Source organism: Syngnathus floridae, chromosome 14 (assembly GCF_059516105.1).
Source record: "Syngnathus floridae isolate MCC-2025c chromosome 14, RoL_Sflo_1.0, whole genome shotgun sequence".
NCBI classification, from domain to species: Eukaryota; Metazoa; Chordata; class Actinopteri; order Syngnathiformes; family Syngnathidae; genus Syngnathus; species Syngnathus floridae.
In genome coordinates, this window is record NC_142426.1 from 3346352 (window position 1) to 3369964 (window position 23613).

Here is a 23613-nt window from a genome sequence, read left to right on the forward strand (position 1 = left end):
CAACCGGGCTGTGGAATCAAGGTCGGGCTTTTGCGCAGAAGCAGTGCGTCAGTCGAGGGAAAAGCTCCGTGAAAAAATGTGCAAAGGCATGCACATACACATTCATCTGCCAGCATTGGGAAGACGAATCCCTTTCGATTTCATACTAAATGTGCCAACAGTGAACCAGAAACACTGACTCATATTTTCAAATATGAGTGTTGTGTTTTTGTCATGTATAAAAGTTGTTTTTAGAGAATTGCAGCAAAATGGTAAGAATTGACATGGATGCACACAATCTAGTGGAAGTGACCTTGTGTTGGCATCATCATATTTAAAGATAGCTTTATAGGATTCCAGGCAGACTGGATGGAAGGAACGAAGTCATCTGAATTGTATATTTCTTGGTTTCACAAACACTGGCGAGAATTTCTTCAATCCGATTATAGTTTGGATTCAAATTATGATGAGTTGCTCTGTTTTCATGGAGATAAAAAGAGATTGACTTGTGTCCGTGCATCACACTTTTGATAGGAGCAATTCACTTTGACACGCGCAGATTGACCAAATCTTGTCCTGGTCCTAGACGCTGACGCTTGGCAATCCCACGCCAGCCCTCACCAGAGCTGAGAAAAGCTTTTTAGACTGTTTTGTTTTGCTCTGAAGCAAATGGTTTGGTGAGAAAATAAATTCTACCAAGATGATGCGACCACAGTTAGTCTTCTCACTTTTCCCTTTAAAGAAGTTTATTCATTTAAAAAAATACAAATCAACCAAAACACAGCTTTTATCTAAAAAAAAATATATGCAGTTTTTCTTCAAAGAATCTTTTTTTTTTCCCCCTTAAGAAAAGTCACTTGAATTTCTTCAAAGTATTATGTGTGACTTTGAACTTAGTTGACTTGAACCTAATATGACAGACATAGCAACTGTAAATTGTGTTTACCTTGTTCCACATGATAAGTCCTGCTTTAAAACACATCCACGCTATTGTATGTCAAGCTGTGAGGAAGGAGCGGGTTTTTCTGTTAAGACTTTCATGGAGTGGTTTTCATGCGCTTGATGGAGCCAGCATGCGGTCAAAAGACACAGTATGTTTTTTTGTTTTTTTAATGCAGAAGCACTTTCACTTGCAAAGTGCAAATGTTGGGGCGGTAACGGGAGCGGGGGCCGTTGTATCTGGTCCACTTGTCGGGATTAACACTTGTTCGCTCGCTGGGGGGCAAAAGTAAAATATCCCATGCAAATTTCAACTCCAGTCACCCTCCTTCGCTCCACACACACACGAATATCCCACCCCTGGTTCAATTACAAGTGCTGCAAGAGGCTTCCATGTGTTTGTGTGAACTATGTTAATGGCCATTTGGCTCAGCGATGCACGCAAACAGCCATTGACCTCGTCAATCAACAGCCGCCGTAAAGTAGTTAAAAGCTTCGCAGGCTCTTTCATGCTCTTTGATAATTTGGTTGATTCTTCAGGATAGGAAGTACAGTGTGTGCTAAATGATTTTTTCTAGCAGTTGAGTTTCTTTGAGGAAAAAATTTAATTCTTAGCTAAAAATGATTGTATTTTTGATTGCTGTAAAGTTGCTTGTTTGAATGTATATAGTGGATATTTTTGGGATTTTCCCCTATTGACTTTTTTAATATATTCTTTTTGATTCACCAGGAAGCGCATCGGAACTTTGAGAACTCTTCATCATGCGTGTGGTCATCTATCGGAGAATCAGCATCATCTAATAAAGGGGGGAAAAAGCCAACGGGATCAACAAAAGGAGTTGTTCCAAAAAGCCAGACAGGAAGAGACAAGAACAACAAGCCAGCGCTCAGACATGGCCAGCACCCAGACCAGCTTGAAGAGCTCCTTCAAAGGCCTGAGCACCTTCAAGGGCAGCATGAAGCGCCTGTACCGCGAGCGTCTGGAGGACGCGCCCATCAAGAAGCGAGTGATGGCCGAAATCAACCTGAAACGCCGCGGCTTGGAGTCCTTCCACAAGGCGGCCAAGGTGAAGCGGGAGCAGGTGGAGGAGGCGCACCACCCGCAGCTTCACCACTGCGACACGGACGCCGAGCTGCACGCGGCCGCCTCGGCCAAAGCGTTGGACCTGAGCCCGGGGCTCAAACACACACTGGCCCAGTTCACGCTGAGCAGCCAGAGCTCCCTCGGAGGGCCGGCCGCCTTCTCGGCGCGCAGCGGCCTGGAGCCTTCCCACGCCGGCATGCCCCCGCTGCCCTCCCCTCCCGTCTTGGGAGGCGGCCCCCTGCTGGTCCCCTGCGACAGCTCCACCGAGCTTACCCACTCGCCGCTGGAGGGCGAGTCCATCTCCTGCTTCGTGGTGGGCGGTGAGAAGCGGCTGTGCCTGCCGCAGGTGCTCAACTCGGTGCTGCGCGACTTCTCGCTGCAGCAGATCAACACGGTGTGCGACGACCTCTACGTGTACTGCTCGCGCTGCGACGCCCAGCAGCTGCACATTCTCAAGGTGCTGGGCATCCTGCCCTTCAACGCGCCGTCATGCGGCCTCATCACGCTGACGGACGCGCAGCGGCTGTGCAACGCGCTGCTGCGCCGCGGCGCCGCGCTGCCCGCCGAGCTGGGCGCCAAGCTGTCGGGCCAGGGCCCGCTCAAGGAAAGCGAGGCGGGCTTCCAGGTGGAGCATCAGTGCCTGGGCAAGTGCCAGGGCCTGTTCCTGCCACAGTTCTACTCGCAGCCCGAGGCGCCCTGCGTCCAGTGCGTGGAGTGCCACCTGCTCTTCTCGCCGCAGAAGTTCGTCATGCACTCGCACAAATTGCCCGACAAGAGGACCTGCCACTGGGGGTTCGACTCTGCCAAGTGGCCCTGCTACCTGCAGCTGGCCAGGAAGTACCAAGGCTCGCCCGAGGAGGCCGAGCTCAAGCGACTGCTGGATGAGGTCAAGGGCAAGTTCCACTACCAGCTCAAGAGGACGCTCGACAAGGTGAGTCTTCCGTCAAGTGTCACTCACCGCCGTCGTGCACTGAAGCTGTGAAACTGGTAGTGTTTGACCGGACGCAGTAGTTGCGCTTTCTGGATGACGCGGAAGTTCAACAGCTAGACTGGACGACCAAAAAAAAATGCAGTTTGGAAGGTTTCAGGTGGACTAGACTACATCACGCCGCTGGTTGTGTTTGCGTTGGTGCGAGAGGTCTGGGCCGGGTGGCCTCATCAGACAGACGACGTTAGGCCAGCTGGTCACAGCTGAAGGGGAAGTGCATCATTTGTCTCCCCTCGGGTCACCTCGGGGTCACTGGGAATGTCAGTGAACAAAAGGCCAATACATGAACCATATAAAGTGGAAGGCCAGAACCAAACACCGCCACCAAGTACACTGCAGGTGCTGTGCTGTCCAAAATACGAAACAACATAACATTTATGAGAGCGCCGCTCGTCATTCTTCGGTAAATTATATTCTAGAAGACTGCCTTGAAATGAACATTTACAACCAGCAGCTACGAGTTAGCTTGTCTACAACTGACATAACCACTCTAGAGTCGCTATTGAGGCAAATCCAGTAACCCGCTAACTAGCTAGTCATGCTAATAACAATTTGTTGTCGGTCAGAGTGACATTTTATTGTATAATCATTACCCACAAAAGTATTTAAACCACAATGGGATAAGATTTCCTCTATAAATGATGTGAGAGGTGACACAAGACTTTTTTGTACATAGATTTGAAAACTTCCCGTCCGCTTCAGTGTTGATTTATAGTACACATGTCGTCCGTCTTGCCTTCCCATTTGTCTTCCTCCTCTGGACCGAGTAGATATTCTCGAAGCACGGACAAAGGTCAGCTCACAAAGCGCTGCCCTTCCAGATGAACGTGTGAGACAATGTCACTAACCTCGTCGCTAAGGTGCTGTTAAGCGGGCGCGACATGACGCATGGTCGCAGCTCGTTGTCTCGTACTTAAGTCGCCTCTCGGGAGCCTCCGTCTCACCTCGTTGTCAGGTGTTGTTGTCTCTCCGTGGAATGTCTTTTTCTTCTCTTCTCGCTCACTCATTCAGCGTTGAAGCCTTTGTTGCACCTATTTTTTATTTACCTGAAAGGCTGCATAGCTTGAATTAGATAGCAGAAATGTTGTAAAGTATTGTAAAGGGACGAGGCGAGTAGAGTTGAAAAAAGAAGTCAAACTAGTTGTTGAAAGTTTTAGAGAGAGAAAAAAAGATATAGCGCCTGGGTCCAAATATGGCCCGCAATCGCCCTGTTGAGCACCTTTTGATCAGTCCCAGATTCCTGGAGAGGAGTTAAAAAAAGGAAGTTGTTCTTCAAAGAGCGGATGGGAGCGTTTGTATGAAAGTATTTGCCGTTGGTATGCGCGTGTGTGATGAAAGTGCACGTTTGAACAGGAAGTGAGGCAGACGGACGTGTCTGTCAACCTGAACATCCTCCAGACTCCCGCATCCGCCGCCGCCGGCTCAGCTGCCGCCGCCTCTGTGGCGGTGACTCAGAGTTTCCACATCCCAATGGATGTTGGTGGAAGCCAGGCAAGGCATCTTATAGTAACGCAGACTTTTTCACACTGGCTTGCTTCTTTTGGGGCTTTGGCATGTTGCTCTAACCCTTTTCCCTTTGGCCCGCATTTGTACACTGCGTCTTTTACAAGCAGTAAAGTCTCAAACAAGGGGGAGCATTTTGGAACGTTGTCACTTTCTTTACCAGCAACCAGTCCCGTATCCTGCTTAGGGTGTTTGGTTTGAAAAACGCAGTTAACTCCCCCCTCCCTCCCTCCCCCCATGCTGTACAAACAGCGCTCTGTGCTCCGCACTGCTGCTAATGTAAACAGACTCAAGCAACACACACACACACACACACACACACACACACACACACACACACACACACACACACACGCCACTTATCTAACCTGTGGTGTCTTCATAATGATGGCTCAACATCCACACAAACCCATTTCACAATAATAAAAAAAAATTATACTTGTAACCTTATGGTGAAGTGATAATATTACAGGAATTGGGTCAAAAATATTCCGATAGCAGTCATGTTTTTACACAAAATTGTAAGAGATTAAAATTTTATTGTAGCAAAAAGTTATAATTTTTTTTCCTGTTGTACTTTTTGGAGAGAAAAATAAAACGGAGCATATTAATGGATTTTTTTCAATTAAAAAATTCAGTATTTTTTGCTGTCCTATTATGACTAATAGATTTCCAACTTTTTTTCTCCTCTTTATTGTGGCTGTAGCATGACAGTGGCCCGGTTTAGTGGACCTGCGCCAAGGCACCTCTTGTGTCTTAAACCTTGTCACACGCGTGGCAAATTGTTGACCGTTTTGTCACGTAAGCTTTGTTTTCATTGAACAGAGACTCAGACGCTGTGACCTGATATTTTCAGCCTCGCCGACATAAAAGCGGCGAGGGAATTGTGTGTGTATGTGTGTGTGTGTGTGTGTGTGTGGCTCAGTTACAAGTGTCAGACAGGGAGATCAGCGCCCCCCCCATCCTGACAGAGTGTCTGCGGCACAGACGGCAGACAGCTGCATCTCTCTTATTTGCTGTTTGGAAGCCAGTGACTTCATTACTGCATTGACGTAGCCGCACTCAATGGCTATCTGCTGTTCTCTTCTGTCTGTCCGTCGGCAGCTCTCTCTCCCTGGCGTCATCTAAATGGATTGTAGCCATCATGCTAATCATTCTTCTTCTTCCTCTCTCCTCCACTGACTCTTCTTCCATGCTCACATCCAACTCTATTTGTGCAATTCCACGTCCAGACTCAGACATTTCAGCTGTCGCACACAGAACAGGGGGAAAAAAAAAATCCCCCAACTATTGTCACTATTGTGTTGAATTAATGACCATGATTTCCTCACTACCCAAAAAAAGTGCAAATTATTACAAGGATAAAGTATAGTAGTTTTATTGGAAAACTTGTTTTGAAAATAGTCCTCTAATAACTTGGGGGGGAAACATATTTAGAGGTATAGTTCTGATTTTCTGAGAAACCATTCCATGTCTCCATACACAAACAAGTCAATAGTGCCAGACACATTTCCACTGTAGTCCCCCCCAGGCCGCAATTGGCCCACAGTAACAAAATAAGCCGCAAAAGGAGCCGATAAGTCGACTGTTGCGTAAGCGCTTTTCGTTTGTGTGTCTCGGACGAGTGCAGAAACCGTGGCTATTGATCGGCCTTGGATGGATGCGTTGGCAGAAGACGAAACAGACGAGTGAAACCAACTTGCGACTGCGGTCCATGTTGAGACTCGCTCTGCAATCGAGTTAACCTCACCGCTACGTCCTTATTGCAGCTGGCCAGACAGCCCGCAGCGTCAGCCAAAGAAGGGCGAGCCTCGGCTCCTCTTTCCTGGGTTGAAAATTAACCTCCCCGAGACCCCGGCTGAACCGCTCGCCCAGCCTGGAACAGCCCACTCGGCCCGCCAATCACACGCCGCTTACCCCAAACACGCACAGTCTTCCCAACTCCTCCCCGGCCGGGATGGCCGTCTACATATTTCATGTCATTTTGCAAAGAACAATTATCCATTTATGCTGGATGCACAGCAGCTTCTTTGAACCCCGAGTCTGCACGTAGCGCCAGGCACAACAAGCCTGGCTTGTGTTTGCTTGGTCTTGTCAAAGGAGGCCCCTCCGAGGTAGCGAGGGGGGGGCCTCTGAGCTAGGGGGGTCTCTGGTATGTCGCCATCAGGTCAAAGGCAGCCAGCATGGCAGCGGGGCAACGGTTTGACCGCCCACTGGAGGAATGCCAAATTCACAAAAGACTAAAGCTAAAGACGTCGCGGTGCTGAGGGGAAAAAAAAGACGTAATAGGAAATTTGTTTTCTTTGTTTAAGCAACGTGCGACAATGAAAACCGTCAAATCGAATCGCAGTTTTAGGAGAATAGTTGTTTTTGGAAACGGGGCCCCCGCGGGGTCTCGGCTATGTCGCCATCGGGTCAGAGGCAGCTCCACCGCTTACGGGTCAGAGGCAGCTCCACCGCTCACTGGAGGAAGGCCAAAGTCGTCGCTTGGTGAACTTTCCCCTTCAGGTTTGCCCGCCCTCGGATTAGTTCCGCGCCAGCTGACAGTCAGGCCGGGAAGCAAACACCCATTCTTCACCCGTCGGCACGCCGTATTTAAAGTGCACCGGTGGTTAGCATTCCCCGAAAGGCGAAGACGATAATGTCAGGGCTTGTGCTGCGAGCTGGGCCGCGGCGGCGTCCGTGAGGTCAGTCAGTCGGTCAGAAAGACCGAAGCCTCGCCCGCTGCCTCGCAGACTAAACAAACACAACCAAATGTTTTCCAGACTTTAAAATAACTCTGCACTCCCAGACTGTGTGCATGTTCACAAGACTGTGACACCTAAGTCCAGAGCGGTTTGCTACTTTTACACACGGTGGGCGTCTTTTAAAACATCCTTCTTCAAATTATATGAATGTCCACACACCATGAAATTATTTAAAAATAATAATAAATGGTCTACTCAGAGATTGGCGTGTTTGCTTTACGCTGGTTATGATACTCAAGGCTAAGAATGAAATAAAGCACACAGTCGTTGCTCCTTTTCATTTTTGTTTTATATTCATGGCCGAAACACATCAAAATTCTCATCCGGTTTGTTTTGGCGCATAGTCTGAATAATAAAGTCTCATCGGCAATAATAAATCAATTTGTTGACAAGGAAGTGAAGCGTTGTCTATCTGGTCTCTGTGGGAGACGCAAGAGCAGGTTGTCTTTTTAATCGGAGCTCCGGCGTTTGCATTTGAAAGACTCCTTTGCTCACCCAGCGCAGATTAATGAAGATGGAAACACCAGAGGCGCTTTTTCCATAGGCGCATGTACGCCGCATATCATACGGGCACTTAAGACTCCCCCTGTAATATTTTATCCCCACTGACGGTTATCAAAAGCGTGTCACGAGTCCCGCCGGAACATCATGCTCATCAATTATACATGCTGCAAACAACCCAGAGTCGAAGTCGGCCGTCGCCATTACAAAAATCCCCATCGCTCCTCTTAGCCTTATTATTTATTTTGTATGTTCGGTAATCATCTCTCTTTGGACTGCTTCTGGTCATTCCTTCTCAATTTCACCTTGGTGTTGCCGCTTAGTTCCACTTCCATGGAAAATATCCATAAAGTGCATGCGGAGGTGAACGACTTTTGGGGATCGTCCGTTCCCTGCTGCAGGAGGAGGTAGATCCGTAGGGAAACACGCTTCTTTTTACAGGATGTAGATAAGCTTGCGTGGAGCCCGCAAGTCTTAAGTTTGCGTGTGCGCAAAACCCCCTCCCTGACTCCCCTGACGGCGTCACACTGCAGGTGAAGTAGCGGCGGCATAAACAAGCCAAGCACTGACGCCGCTTTGGCGCAGAGATCCAGCAAAATAAGAATCGGAGTCGCGTCTTTGACACAGCAGCCAGTGGAGTAACCAGTTCTTGTTAACTCGGGACCTCACCGCTCTGCGGCGGCCATTTTAAGCAGCGGGCTGTGATAAGCGCACTTGGTCACGTCAGACATTTTCCAGTTTGTCACGACCGCCGAATCCACCGGGATGAATTACATCCTCATCCCGGCTGCTTCGTCATCGGCGGTAAAAAGGACACGAGGCCAGACGCTGACCTCAGCATGATAACATCCCTCATTAAGGACAAACACGCGCAAACACACACACACACACACACAGACACACACACACACACACAGAAAAAGATAAGCAGCTGTGTAGACACACCCTGTAGGAATGCATCATAAAAAGACAAAATTGTCAGGAAAATAACCGTGCGCTTCCTGTCGCTTTGCGGTTTTGTCTTTTGACAAAACATTGATCATGATCCCAGTCTGATATGTCTTTGATTCACCGTCCAGGTGTGTTGACACAGGTGACTCAACCCTGATGACATTTTATCGTGGGACTCAGACACGTAGGTACTGACTGTTACCGTCAAAATTTAAAGAGGCGAGTGTTTACAAGCAGCCCGGGGACGCATTTACAAATCATTTACTCAATCATTTATAGTCAACAAGCCTCAACGTGCATATAGGAAGTGACTTGGCTGATCGTGAAACAAGAGTTCAGAAGATCTGTGATATTAGTTTTTGTTTTTATATAAAAAAAAAATCATTTTTTCTTGCTTTCTTGCACAATTGAACTTTTCTTATCCGGCTAGCTGAAATGAGCACACTGGGAGTGATTGTTGTTGGTCCTTGAGCTCATTTTAGGAGAATGAGACGGATTTGCAGCAGTGGAGCTGTGCGTGCGTGTTAGTGTGACAGGGAGACAGGCCTGCCTGCCTGCCTGCCTGCCTGCCTGCCTGCCTGCCTGCCTGCCTGCCTGCCTGCCTGCCTGCCTGCCTGCCTGCCTGCCTGCCTGCCTGCCTGCCTGCCTGCCTGCCTGCCTGCCTGCCTGCCTGCCTGCCTGCCTGCCTGCCTGCCTGCCTGCCTAAGGGGTGCTGGGTGGTCTGGTGGTGGTGAGGGGGGGAGTAAGACAGGCCGGGGCGGGAAGGGGTAGCACAGCCAAGCTAGCCATGCATAGACAGAGGAACAGTGGAGGCTTCAAACAAGCACTGCATGTAATATGGATGAGAGCCTACTCGCACACACTCCACCTTTCTTACTCTCACATTACCCTCCCAATAGAAATTATCCGTGAATGTTTGTGTGAAGAGTTGTTTGTCTGTGCAAGTGAGGGTGATCGGTTCAGAAAATAAGACAAACATAGAACAGAGGATTGCACATTGTGTCTTTAAAGCCAACCAAATAGCCGCTGCTACCTGAATGCTAACGTACATTATGGGAAACCATGCTATAGCTGCACTGGCTAATAATTAGCATCCAGTAGAGAGACCGTCCATGCGCATTTTCTTTATCCTCTGTGAAGAACGATTATTCGTACCATCCGAGTAACCGAGGGAGGACCTGACTGTATGTTTTTCTAGGGCTTTTTATTGCAAGTACGTGCTATCGAGTGGCTTGGGCAGTTGTCTCCATTTTGTGGAGTGAACTGCTTTCGCTGTGCTGGCTCGCCGTCTGCTTAGCAACATTGCTCTCTCACGCTGTCTTTCTCTCTTCTCTCCGGGCTCTCTCTTGTTCCGTCCTCTCAGAGTTTTTTTTTGCTTCTATTTTAAGTGTCCTCTGGCAGTGAAAGTCTCCAGACTCTTACGTCCACATTGGCCCAGATGACTACAGTCATAGACAAGACAAGAGCCCACTGGCCTCATTCTCTCTCCACGTCCTCTTTCATGAAGTGTGCCTGGCTGTCTGTCTTTGGACTGCGTCATCCTACTCTTGTTTGATGGCTCTTTTCATCGGGATGTATGCGTGTGTGTGTGCGCAGGTGAGTCCCTGTATCCGGGGCAACACCAGGAAAGCAAAATCTTAGCTGCTGACGATCATTTCATTGAATATCATGGACCGACTTCTTAATGATCGATTACAAATGAAGTTCATAAAATTAGTCCAATAAAGCAAAGCAACAGGCAGACCTTCTTGTCACAATGCTCCCCAGTTAGTAATGCTATGATACAAATTCCTATAAATCAATCTGGTGAGTATAATCTCAAAGAATTTGTCTGAATCATTCGCAGGAATGACAAACATCACCCGCCTGCAGCGCTCTGCCGTCTAGACACTCATAATTAGGGCATGTTGTCATCATTATCATTATTTTAATTATTATGAATGTCTTAATGGCATAATTCCTCATTTGATCATGCCACAGCTGCAAAGTGAGACATGACCTAACGCTTCCTGTTTGTCATTTTATAAGGAAATAAGTGAATGGCTGCTTTCTTTCCATGCTTTCCTTCTTTGCGTTCTGTCAACAGGGTCACGCCAAGTTAATTAAAATACTAGCAAAAAAAAGGATTGCAAGAATATGCTGTCAACATTTTTCCGCCAACAAAGTCGTCATAGTTATGAGGAAAAATCGTAGTACGTATTACAAGAAAAGTTATGTTATAAAGAAGCCGGGATTTGACTGCGAGAAAGGGAGGATGGGAGATGAGTCGAAACATTGATGGAGGCAGTTTTTTTTCTTTATGCGACAGATCATAGGAAAATAAAAATCAAAGTGCTGCTGTAAAGCCAAGAGCAGCGAGACATTGTGCACTGTTCCTCAGGCACCCGCAAGTTATAGCAAGGATGTAATGTAACAAGGTCGGCTTGTAAAAATGGCTGACAGACGCTACAGTTATGTGTATGTGGGAGGCAGCCGATTGATTCCCCCGAAGGGAATACGAAATGTATAAAAACTATGATGCGATGATTACAATGAAATATTGTTAGCTTTCCTGAGTTAAAAGCAAAGGCTATTCTTTGCCCTTGATTTTAACACAGCACCAGTTCCTCTTGGCAACATTAAAGCTAGTCAGCATGTCTATGATGAGTAGACCAACATAAAAGTCTGAAGAACCCTCAACGGAAAAGGCGAAGAAAGTCAGCCATTTTGGTTTGAAGTGTCCATTTTGATGAAAATGAACATTTCATAGCATCGTCTGGGATGTTTTGCAAATGCAGCGCCAATAGCCAGTTTTGCTTAACAAAGTGCAAATTTGGTAGGCATGTATATATATGAGCAGACCCTTAAAAATGTCTTTAAAAAAACATGCAGGAAAAAGTCAGGAGGTCTGCCATTTTTCTTTCAATCGGCCTTTTCATTTTCATTTACAATTGGTAGCATTGTCCAGGAACTTTTGAAAATTCAGCCCCCAAAGCCAATTTCCCCAATGCAATGTAGTAGACGTGTCTGTCTTGAGACAACCTGCAAAAAAGTCTCAAGGACCCATGCCTGAAAAGACACAGGACGTCAGCCATTTTGGCCCGAGGCTGCTGTAAGCTTTCATGTGTTATTAGAATTTCCCTTCCCTGGTCCAGACAGCGCCCATGTGGCGCAAAATTGTGCCAGCAGGCCTGAAGCCAGAGCTAATCGGGCGGGAATGAAACACTCCTTATCCGTGAGGGTGTGTGTGTGTGTGTGTGTGTTGGGTGCATGCACAGACATCAAGTCGCATGACATCAGTCTCACCTGTCTGCTGTCTCCATTTGCTTCCTGTTTGTCCACCTGTTCCGACTTTTCCCCTCACATGCCTTTTATTTTTTCAATATTACGTCATCTCAACTTGTAGGTCCAACAGAAATCATAGATGAAGTTCAATTCCCTTTTATATTCTAATGAAGTCCCCCAACATCTTATTTTCCACCCAAAAAAAGTGTATTCTTTTAAATGCGTCACTTTATTACAGGCTTCCCTCATGGGCTCTTATTGATTTGGCTGCTAAAACAAAGTGCTGCTCCCAGTCCATGGCTAAGTGGCTTATTGGATTAAGTGCGTGTGTGTGCCTGTGTGTGCGTGCGTGTGTGTGTGTGTGTGTGTGTGTGTGTGTGTGTGTGTGTGTGTGTGTGTGTGTGTGTGTGTGTGTGTGTGTGTGTGTGTGTGTGTGTGGAGGGACAGGTGGGACCATCATGTGTAAAGCAGACAGTTGTGAGCTTTTTGTGTCTCCAGGTTTGGGACCAATTAACTGATATTACCAAATATCCATATCATGAAGGAGAAAGATTTTTCAGCCAAATACATCCAGTCGTTCTTGAGAAATACTGGTGAAATCATTGAAATCTAGTAGGGGTCCTGTTACTATGGCAACTGAGGCTGATATTCAGTTTTTTTTAAATGTATTCAAATTGCCTGGAAGAAGTTATACAGTTGTATTCTTTTCCATTGGAAGGTATTATTTTTGCAAGTATAATAGGCATTATTGTTATTATTATTATTATCAGTCAATTGTTAAAATATACAATATATATGTATTGTTTCCAGCACAAATAACCATTTCGCATTATCGTGCTTGATTTATTTTTAACAGCCGGCAACGGGCAGGCAACTTTGCATTGCTGGCGACGAACTGATGCAACGGTCCATGTGTACAGGATGTCAATGCAGCTTGTAGATCGGTTAGGTAAAAAAAAAGAAGCTCCTTCCGCGCATTACGCCGCCGAGCATCTCAGACAGGAAGCGTGTATTTCGACAGCTTGGCGTCTGACGCGGCCTGCCGGACTGCGGCAGGATGTGGTGAAAGCAGACAGGGTGTGACCACGTCTCTGTGGGTGACTCTTCCAGCAAAAGTGCACCCAAATAAAAGTGGACTTCCTTTTTCTGACAAGACGCTTCAAAAAAAAAAAAATGTCTGCTGCACTGACCTCCTCCTGAGTGCCAAGCACGCAAATGGGCTCTAAGGGCCAAGAGGGAGAGACAAGTGTTGAGTTTCATTGAGTGACGTGAAATTTCATTAGTCATGAAATGATTAAAAAAAAAAAATTTGGTCTGTCATGAGTAGACCCACAAAAAATCTAAAGAGCACATTCTTGAAATGCCACTGGTCGGTCAGTCCTTTTGATGAAAATTCTTCACGTCTGTAGTCATGTGGCAATCTTCGCAGGTGACCCGCTAAAGATCTACAGTACATGTCCGCCTCCTGAGATGAAAGTTCAAACTGAAGGCACATTTTTTCCTTTTATTGTAGCTGACTGAGATAAGATATTTACGAGCACGGTTTTACCATCCGGTTACTCTTTCATTTGCCCCCCCTCCACCCATATATACATATTTACGACATAACACTTGCAACCTGCTGCGTACCCACATATCACTCACGAGCTATAAATATCTGTATCTAAACGGCTTCTTAATCACCATTTAAGTTCCATTTAGTTACAATGTGTGGCGATTTCGACGCATGATTCATTTGTAACAGCTGTCCTCCTCTGCATACTTCCTTTCCACTTCACTGCTCTTTGTGTTATATATACCTAATGTGTATATAGTTCATTTGGATATAATGTCATGCAGAAGTGTACTTTTTATCATTTTATTGACAAATCGTAGTATTTAGAGTCACAGAGGGGATGTCGTATTTTCATAGAAAATAATTGCAAAGTACTGGGCAACACAAACCTCTTTCTGCTCCAATAAAGTTGTCCGCTGCGGGAGCGTCACGTGTACTAATGGTCTGGGGAATATGCCGAGGCTGCGGAAATGGGTCACCGTGAACGTTCACATGGTCTGTCTAGGGCAGTATGTTTCATTGTGTGTGTGTGTACATGCCCGTATGTGTACACGCGTGTTCATGTGTGCGGGCGCAGCTGGTGATTAGGAACAACAGGGCAGAGGTCAGCCAAGCGACTGTGCGGAATGCTAATCCACATGGTCACAAGGCGAGGTTCGGCCTCGCAAAAGGGCTGGAGACGTGCGTGTGCATGTATTAGCGGCCTACGGAGGAGACGTGCTACTTGGTGGCAGATTAACACAACATGGTGTTTGTTAATAAAAACATGGCAGAGGGGGAAGGCGGCCGGCGAGAGAGCCACGAGTGATCCAGTCGTGTTGACGTTTGCAGACGTCGTTAAGCCGGCGGCAATAATGAGCAGGGTTTGTGCAGTGGGAGTTTGTCTGAGGGTGGGTGGGTGGTTGGGTGGGCGGTGGACGTTAAACCGTTAACTGTCAGGTAACGCGTGATCACGCGAGCAGCCATTAGCCAAGCGTAGCAACACACACACACGTTTTGGGTCATTTCTGTGTTAATATTTCAGTGAGTGAGACAAAATTTCGAGGTTGAGGTGCAGTGGTGATAGTCTTTGATTTTTTTTTTGTTTTTATAGGTTTCTCTGTTTTCCTTTTTTCGTTACCTAAACAAATCACAACATTGTGACTTTTCAAAGCTAATTTCCTTCCCATGGCGCGGTGCATTCCGATTCATGAACAAATTCCATTTATCCGAGGAATGGAACCCAAAATTGACAAACATGACCTTAGATACAAAACGAATCGTTTCGTCTTAATTTAGTCAATTGTTTTTTGCAAGAAAACCTTCCAAAAACACAGAAGAACTAAAAAAAAACGTTTCAAATCAGTTGTCCGGTAAATGCTACTCTTGATGGCCAGCTTTAACCTTCATACAGACGTGTCCTTGGTGTCCACGTCATGTGACCTGCCCTCATAAAGACAGACACTCCACACCGTGTGTGCGCTTTAATGAACTTGCTCATCAGCACAACGTGCACCGTCTTGGGGGTCAAGCTCAGAAACCACCTGTCATTAACATCCACGTTTTTCCCTCCACTCTTGTTTTTGTCACCTCCCACCGGCACTGCAGTGGCTTCACCGTCACTTTCCGTCAGTCTCATCCTCCCAACCTCTATGCTGCTGCAGTAGGGAAGAAAAAGAAACTCCAGCCAATCAGGGGCTGACGTAAACAGACGAGCCCCCTCGCTCTGCACACAGCACACCGTGTTTAGGAAGATACACACACACATATACACTTCGCTGCTGGTTGTTGCATGCGCAAACACACGCTCATTCAAGTGCAAACGAGTAATCCCTGCGGTGTTACCATAACCTCCTGAACAGAAACAAATTAGCCGTTAGCTCACCTGTCAGGTGGCTGCTACCTGGCATTGTTCTGAGCTAATAGCGACAATGGCTCTGAGATGTCTCATCCAGAAAATGCTTGTTTTTGAGCGTGTACTCATCCTTGGTCCCTAATTAATTTTACTAAGTTGATTTTCATTTCATTTGAGTTGTATTACAGGATGGAGATTTGAGCCTCTGCTCCTTGAGGCCTCTTGCTGAACATGTCCTGGATTTGCTGAAAACACACATGCGCAGAGGCGCCGTCGCTCCTGTTTACTCGGCGCACACACATATCACAAGAAGCTGACATAATGAATCATAAAGCTCCAGCACACACACACACGCGCGTATAGTATATAATATATAGCGGGGTCCTCACATTGACGCACACCAGCGCGTAATGGCAGCCCGCTCGGCATTGCTACTCTTTTATTCATAGAGCTTCCTCGGCGGCCTTGTTCACTCCCGTACAAACCTCGCTCATTTTTCCGGAAACATCCGTCTCCATTTTTTTTAAATCTCTTTGATGTCATTAGTGTTCCTTTGTCCTCCATTTTCACACCAGCTAGTCTTGATCTTGTCTTCCTGCTTTTCTTTCGTGCTGCCGTCAGCATCGTTTCCATCCCAATGGCACGAGTCTTGATGCCCAAAATTGGAGAAAGTCTGAAAGTCTGGCAAAAAAAAAATATATATATTTTTTTTTTTTATTAGATGTCGTTTGTCGTGAATCATGAATGACGCATCGCTATAATGCATCCATTCATTATCACAATCGCTTCATCCACTTTCGGATTGCATTTGTGCGCATAACCTTGACGTGCCCCCTCTTTTTCTTTTCTTTTCTTTTAGAAAGCGGATGAAGACCAGGAGAACCAAGCTCGCAAATCCTCCGCGGACCTTTGCTCCCCCAGCGGCAAGCTGGCTGAAGCCGAGCCCACGAGGAAGGTCAGTCGCTGGGCTACCCCCCTTCATTACCACCACCGCCCCCCACCCATCTCCAAGTTTGCAATATCTCATCCATCACCTCCCATTGCTCCCGTTGCTCTTTCGTACATGCGGGTCAGGTCTCTGGGTCAACAACCTCGCATGCACAAGTCGGTCGTTTTCTGATGGCGCGTGTCTCCTCGGTGCAACATGTCAGGAAGCACATACACAGCATAACACGGCTGCAGAGAGGCTCTTCTAAGCTCTCTATCATCATTATCTCTTTTTCACACACACACACACACACACACACACACACACACACACACTTGCTCTGTGTTCTGCAGGTGATCCCTCATCCGCGTCTCCCGGCAGCACATATTAACTTTATTAGATTACGATCCTGGACCATTTCCTGCTTCATGTCTCCACGTAGCGTTTACATGCATCTAATCACGCTTTCTAATCATTCTTCTATTCAAAGCGTGTTTTTGTTTGTTACCTCAGGGTAAGATGTCTTCAACCATGGTGTACAATCAGCTTTTCCCGGACATCAAGGAGGAGCCGGAACACCCCACCCTGGTTCACCCCAGGTACTACAAACATGTAGTGACTGATGGGCAACTTTATCATGTATTAAATTGATTTGATTGCTTGATTATAACTCCACTATGCACAAATCCCGCAAAATAGCTGCACCAGAGAACCCACTGATGTGGCTTCATGCACTTCTCACAGTTTAATCCCACCACCCGAATTAAAAAAAGTTGAAAGGGCGACGTGAGGGTCGAGAGGCACCGCGCTGATGCTTTGACGTCGGCGGGATTAGCGCTCTTACCTCACCCTGCGACAATCACATGACCGTCACAACCACCACCACCACTACCTCCAACCAGCCTCCACCAGTTTGTAGCCAGCGCGTCTGCGGCAATAAGCCCTAATGAACATCTCGCAATAGATCCACAGCACTTAACGTCACGTTCGATGTCCATTAGCGGCACACTTGTCGACGATGAGCCGGGCGTGCATTATTCAATCAGGCCACTGTTGTACGTTTCTGCTTAACCTAGTTCGCCGTGCCAGCCGCAGCTGTGTCTGGAAGGCGGCTCGTGATGATGATGAGGATGGTGTGGGGTGGGGGCAAGGTCTCCATGAGCAAAGAAGCAGATAGTGCCACCTGGCCGTTTGTGATAAGCCCAAGGTCTGCTAAGGCGGAGCCGGTGTAAACACGAGATAAGACCGAGCCCAATATTTTTTACGGCCCGCGCAGCGTGAATTACGGCGCGTGTATATGTTGCATATCATCCCTGCAAAGTCCATAACTCATAAGGTTTTATGAGACCATGAAAGGTGACATTGCTTGCTCGTCATGATGAGTAGGCTAACAAAAAGCTGCAGTCAGTCAATTATGAACAAACGGAATTAATTAAAGCGGCCTCCGAGTGTATATCAGTGTTTAATCTCCTGCTTCCCCCCCCCCCCCCCCCCCCTCTAGCTACTACCTGTACACGTACGATAAGATGGTGGCTCCCAACGTGTCCCTGCGCAGGGAAGCGGAGATGAGCCCCGAGATCCTCGGCGCCCTGCTCAAGCACCATTACGGCCGAGGAGCGCCGCACCATGACGAGCCCCCCATGGGTCAGTAGCAATGCAGGATAATGCTCCCGGTTCCCCTGCTGTTTTGGTTAGCAACAGAGCCCCAATAGGCTCGGTCGTTAAATCTTCGATATCTGATAACGACGACGCCTCTTAGAGTTGTGTTTCCTGATAGGAAAAGGGCGGCGACGATTTGAGGGAGGAGTTTATTGAACTTCTCAATTTGAAAAGCGATCCAAAATGGAGCCTGCTGCTGCAATCGCGTTCGTTCGTAATAAGTCTGCTCGCCTGCGGTCTGCTGGTAGAGTGCTGCGTGTTTGCAAATAAATGACACACATATGGAGGAGCGAGCACACGCCATTAATATTCTTGCGACGTGACCGGGAGAGACAAGCCTTCTTCTGGAAGGGACGCGTACACGTGTGTGCTGTAAACAGTAAAGCATGCCTGCAGCCATGCATGTGTTGACCTTCACTTGAAGACTCGGGGCTACCTCGCTATCGATGAGCAAAAGGGGGGGGGCGGTGACCTCCTTTCCTGCGCTTCTGCTGTGTGTGTTTTATGTATGTGTGTTTGCGTTAATAGCAGTCACAAACGTGTCTCCGCCAACCCAACCTGTCTCTCTGCGAGCTTTTCTCCTGCCTGCCTTCCTGCCATCTCTTTTCCGCATCTCCGCCTCCCACGTAGTCTGCTGTCACGTTCTTCACTCTGCCTGTCCGTGGATACAAAAATGGCCACTTGAAACCAAAATGCTGTGTCTTTTATTTGTGGGTCTACTTACAATAGACATTCCTCTTGAACTTCTTGTTGCTAAATCAAAGTGGTTTTGGCGGATGAATTTTCAAGTGTGCTCTCGCTTCTCTTTCTGTTTTCTTGGCGTACATTTGGCTCTTGTGCAATCTTACTTCCTTTCGACCCACTGCTGTTTGTATGTAGTATTTACCGTATGCGGATTTTATTTATGTCACACACACGCTGCAAACAAAACGCAAAGCAGACAAGATGCAGCTTTTGATGTCTTTCCTGTCAGAATTTATCACAGCGGTGGGGAAATTATTGAGGCCTACTAAGAATGCACATTCTTAAGAGTCCTGGATTTTTTTTGCATTGATTTATCCTAAATTTTAAAATGCACTAAACCTCCCTAATTCCGATTTTGCAGTGATGGAAATGTGAGCTTTTTTTTTTTTTTTTGCGCAATGCGACCCCCTTTTTTTCTCCTCCAACTTCCTTCTTCATCCAGCTTCTCTTCCTTCATCAGATCTCCACGCATCACCTCCACTGGCCGAGGAGGCCAAATCCCAACACGCCACCGAGCTGGAATGCCAAACCCAGGCAGTTTCCATGGAGACAAGCAGCCTGAGCGGCAAGACGTTCGCCCGCACCCGCAGCCCTCCTCATGCTCCTCCTCCTCTTCATCTTGCATCGCCACCGCCCGCAACAGAGACGGTGGACGAGGACGCCGGCTGCGCCGTGAACATGACGTTGGGTGCGCTGGAGGACGACAAGGACAGGATCGTGGTGGAGATCATGCAGATGTATGGCAGGCAGCAGGAGAAGCTTAACTCCACCCTGCACAAGCAGCTGCAGCTCGAGATGGTGAGAAATGAAGCCCAATACACAGAGAGGGCTCCTCAATTTGAATAAGAATTCTTTTTAATGTTAAAAACACTCAAGCAGTCTGTCTTTGGTAGTTGAAGGCACTCTAGTACTGCAGCAAAGAAGCCACAGAAGCTCCTGTCTCCGAAAAATTTAAAGTTGGTCTGTAAATGGCCAAATTCGCCCTAAAATGGCTGCTTCAGAACAAAATGTGCAGCTTCCTGTGTCTTTTGACTTTTTTTGGGGGGGAGCTCCACCTGATGTGACGTGGCCAACAAAATGTCCTGTCCTCAGGAGCTGGAGGCATTGCGCGGCGGCGAGGCCGCGCGGCTACGCGAGCTGAGCGCCGAGCAGCGGGAGCTACGCACCGAGCTGGAGGCGGTGCACAGCGAGCAGGCGCGCCAGCTGGGTCAGGCTCGCCAGGAGCAACTGGAGCTCGAGACGCGTCTGGAGCAGCTTCGGCAGCAGGCGTGCGCTTGCGAACCTGCTGCCCAGCGCCAGCAGGAGGCGCATTACGCCGCGCAGGTATTTTAGACAAATTGTACTCTAGGTCATTTCAAATTGGTTGTTATTGCGGTTGTGGTTGTCATGTGCGTCTCGTCCATTTTGAACACCCACATAAATTATATGCTTACGTACCGTATTTGGCCAATTGTGGGGCTGCTCTCAATTGTAGCCGGACCACACAGACTGCGTATTCAGTCTTTGTTTAGGGCCAACTTCACCCTTTGCTGCTCGTCTTGTTTTTAAGCTTTCTGTTTCCGCTTGCCATCAATCTCCTGCTCCTTGGCTCCACGCCAGCCCTGAGGGAAGAATGTTAGGCGCTTGTTCTGTGCTGTTCTGAAGATTACATCACTAAGAGGTCCTTCTTGTGCTCTCTTGGCAGTTGTCGGAGCTTCGCCAGAGGCTTGAACGCGCCGAGGCTGACCGGCAGGAGCTGCAGGAGGAGCTGAGACGGGAACGGGAGGCGCGCGAGAACCTGGAGCGCACCATCGGCCAGCTCAAGCAGCAGATGGCCCAGTCGTGCGCCGCCGTCCCTGCCGGGGCCAGCCCCTCGCCGCCCCTCACCCCGTCCACCGGACCCCCCAACGCCCATTCGCCCGCCTCCTCCTCCCCTTCCTCCGCTTCCTCCTTCTCGGAGGCCCCAAAGTAACCGGCGGTCTTCTTCTGCTTTCATTGTAAGACTTTTGTAATGAAATATCAAAGAAGAGTTTTGTCTTTTTTATTATTATTATTATTATTATTATTATTATTACCGGTACTCCTCCTTCTGCTCTCAGCAAGCATATTTAAGGACTTTTTTTTTTTAATTTGTTTGGCATGTAACTTCAATTTCTAGCCACCAATCATCATTGGCACTGCTTGGTTTGCATTCCCTTGGCACATCTCATGAATGGCGTCCGCTCATCTCCTCTGAGAGCAAAGTGAAAATATGTCATGGAAAACAGAGGACAACTACTTGACCCACCTCGCTTTACGAAGCGGTCCTCCCTCCGCAACACTGCGGCGTCCTTCAAACACCACCGAAAAGAAACACTGTGCTACTTTTTCCGGTGACTCGACGCGACCCACCACCACCCCTCCCTTGTAGCCCCCATCTGGGACAGAAATATGTGTAAAAATTTGTTTATTTTCTGCGAAGAAAATGAAGGCAGCTCTTGATCATAACACGTGGGCTCCTGCTACCACTTCTTGCACCCCCGCCCCTTGATTTGACTTGAACATGGGATGCAGATGACAGCAGTTACTTTCCCGTTACGCTCCCAGGCTGACAAACTGCTACGGGCAATGGAGTTGAGGGGGGGCGGCACTTTTGGGGGAGGGCACCCCTCCAGCGCCGGAGCAGTTTAGGGGGCAGACAGCAACACTTTTTGTCACGTTACCATGCAAAAATGTGCTTTTTATTGCCTCTAAAGAGATCCCTATTACCCTGTGTGTGTGCGTGTGTGAGACTCTGTGTAAAAACAAAACAAAAAAAATGGATGAATTGAGGTAAAAGGAAGGGGGCGCTCTTTTAAACTTTTTATGCATCTGCTACAAATGCAAATTGATAAGACATTCCACTGTGTTCCATCTCAAAGGCAGATTATGAGTATTGTCGCACGTCAAGTCATCGTGGCGACAGCGACCTTTAAGGAAAATATTTAACATAATATTAGACTAAAGATTTCTATTCACTTTGTACATACACTAGCCATTAATATATATAAACTCTTCTTCCATGGATAATGTTTTGAAGGTTATATGAATGTGAGGTGTGGGGAAAAAAGGCTTTTGCTTGGGATCTTGGCAAAAATATGCAAACCTGTCAAGTGGTTGTGGAGGAATATGATATTTAACATCACATTTTCTGCCGATGTTTTTGGAGTTGGGGGAAAAAAAACTGTCACTTTTTCAATAAAATCCACCAAAGGCCATACTACATTTCTTAAAAAACAAAGAAAGAAAAAAAAAAGATCATTTATGTGGACATTTGTGGCCTTTTTCATAACTATTCCGCAGGGGTTTTTAGAATTCATGCCAGGCCAGATCATATGTGATGCTGGTTTTAATGTGTAAAGTCATCAATAATAGTGTGCAACAAAATGACAATATATATATATATATTTTTTTTTCTTTGCATGTTTCACTGCTCCTAATGTTTTTGTCACACGGACCGCACACTCAGAAAAAAATAATAATAATGAACCGCCGAAGCTTGTGTGCATGGAACTTGTGCAAGTTTTTGAAAATCATGATGGGTTGAATGAGTGTCTTTGTGTGCGTGTGTGTGAGATTGACTGGCTTGGAAATGCGTATTTGTACACTCTTGACGCCACTGAATTTGTATTCAGTATTAGTGTTGTTTTTTTGGGGTCCTAATTCAGCTGAACAAAATAACATTTTTAATTCAAGGGGCCTGCTGTTTGAAGTGAACGAGAAGTTTGCCCCCCCCCTTTAACTATGAACGACATTTCGCAGTGTTACAGTAGATAGGCTTTTGTACATTTTTTTTTTTTTAAACACCAATGGACAAACGTCCACCACAATGACATTTACATATCCCCCATTAAGGTTTCACACAATGGCGTCGCGTACTGTACATAAAGATGCTTAAAAAAATGAATAAAAGACAGGAGAGATGTGAATTCCCGACAAGAACGACAATCGGCGAGTTTGGGTACCCCTGTTCTTTTCCTCTATGGTGGCATGCTTTTGTCATCCATCCTATCATTGGTGCGCGACAAATCGCCTCGTTGTGTTTTCGTTTATACACTTCTTTCAAAAAATAGATTTAAAAAAAATTATATATATTATAGATATATATATATTTGTGGCTCCCCCATGCTGCCACACAATGCTGAAACATGACTTGCAGTGTCCGTGTATGAATATGACCATTGCCAATAACCATGTGATGACTTGTTCTTTGCATGACTTGAGACACTGATCTCCTACCTCATGTTGTGATATATATAAATATAAATATATATATATATAAAAGTTTGTTTTTTTATGCAGAGGACACTCTAACTGTTCAATATTGACAAGTACATGACCTGAGCGGTAAATGCTTTTTAGCTCTATAATACCTCACTTCTTGAATCTTAGTGTTTTGTTTTTATTTTCCTATTTTCTTTTGCCCTCATTTTCATTTCACACCTTGTACATATAACCTTGTGTATAGACAATGAACTTGGATCCAATTCAAGTAAAGTTCTGTAGTGTCAAGCCATTGACACAAGTCTCCTGCTGCTTATTTTCTCAAGTGCATATTTTTTACATCTGAAGTGAACTCAAGTGAAATAATTCCACATTGGAAGTCATACATACAAACAATCAGGACAAATTACAACAGAGCGCAATATTTTCTGCTAAATTTAAACGACACAGAAGTGGTTTGTCCGAGTGAGTGGACACACTCCAAATGGTACAACACACGCTTCATGTCTGTCCAGTGAAGCACAGCCAGGCCACAAACAATCCCCCAAAAACAGAAGACAAAACTTTTCCTGCCAATAAGCCTGATAGATTGTGAAAAAGTTGCAAGCGCCATGGCAACTGAAGACAAAAATAGACTTCACATTTGAGAAGCGGCAAGAGGACAACTGAGGCATATGGCCCACAGGGTGCAGGTTACACACAGCTTTGAGTTCAAC

At 46.7% G+C, this 23613-nt stretch overlaps 1 protein-coding gene and 1 long non-coding RNA gene across 3 annotated transcripts in view; one reads left to right on the forward strand and one right to left on the reverse strand.

Moving 5' to 3' along the window:
• LOC148387062 (ski-like protein) overlaps positions 1–23189 on the forward strand; it is a 24320-nt gene extending 1131 nt beyond the window's left edge. The window contains exons 2-8 of one of the 2 annotated variants that reach the window (XM_088396084.1): positions 1653–2933; positions 16205–16300; positions 16787–16872; positions 17775–17917; positions 19137–19474; positions 19769–19999; positions 20361–23189. In XM_088396084.1, coding sequence (XP_088252210.1) covers positions 1812–2933; positions 16205–16300; positions 16787–16872; positions 17775–17917; positions 19137–19474; positions 19769–19999; positions 20361–20627 — 2283 coding nt within the window. In that variant the 5' untranslated portion in view covers positions 1653–1811 and the 3' untranslated portion in view covers positions 20628–23189. Of the gene's footprint in view, positions 1–1648; positions 2934–16204; positions 16301–16786; positions 16873–17774; positions 17918–19136; positions 19475–19768; positions 20000–20360 lie in introns of both variants that reach the window. The other variant, XM_088396083.1, reaches the window with a different exon arrangement.
• On the reverse strand, positions 13801–17715 carry LOC148387063 (uncharacterized). The gene is made up of 2 exons (XR_015862540.1): positions 16782–17715; positions 13801–16026 (listed from the first exon to the last, which is right to left on the reverse strand). It is a non-coding gene; the product is annotated as an uncharacterized LOC148387063 (long non-coding RNA).
• Positions 23190–23613: the final 424 nt, after the last annotated feature.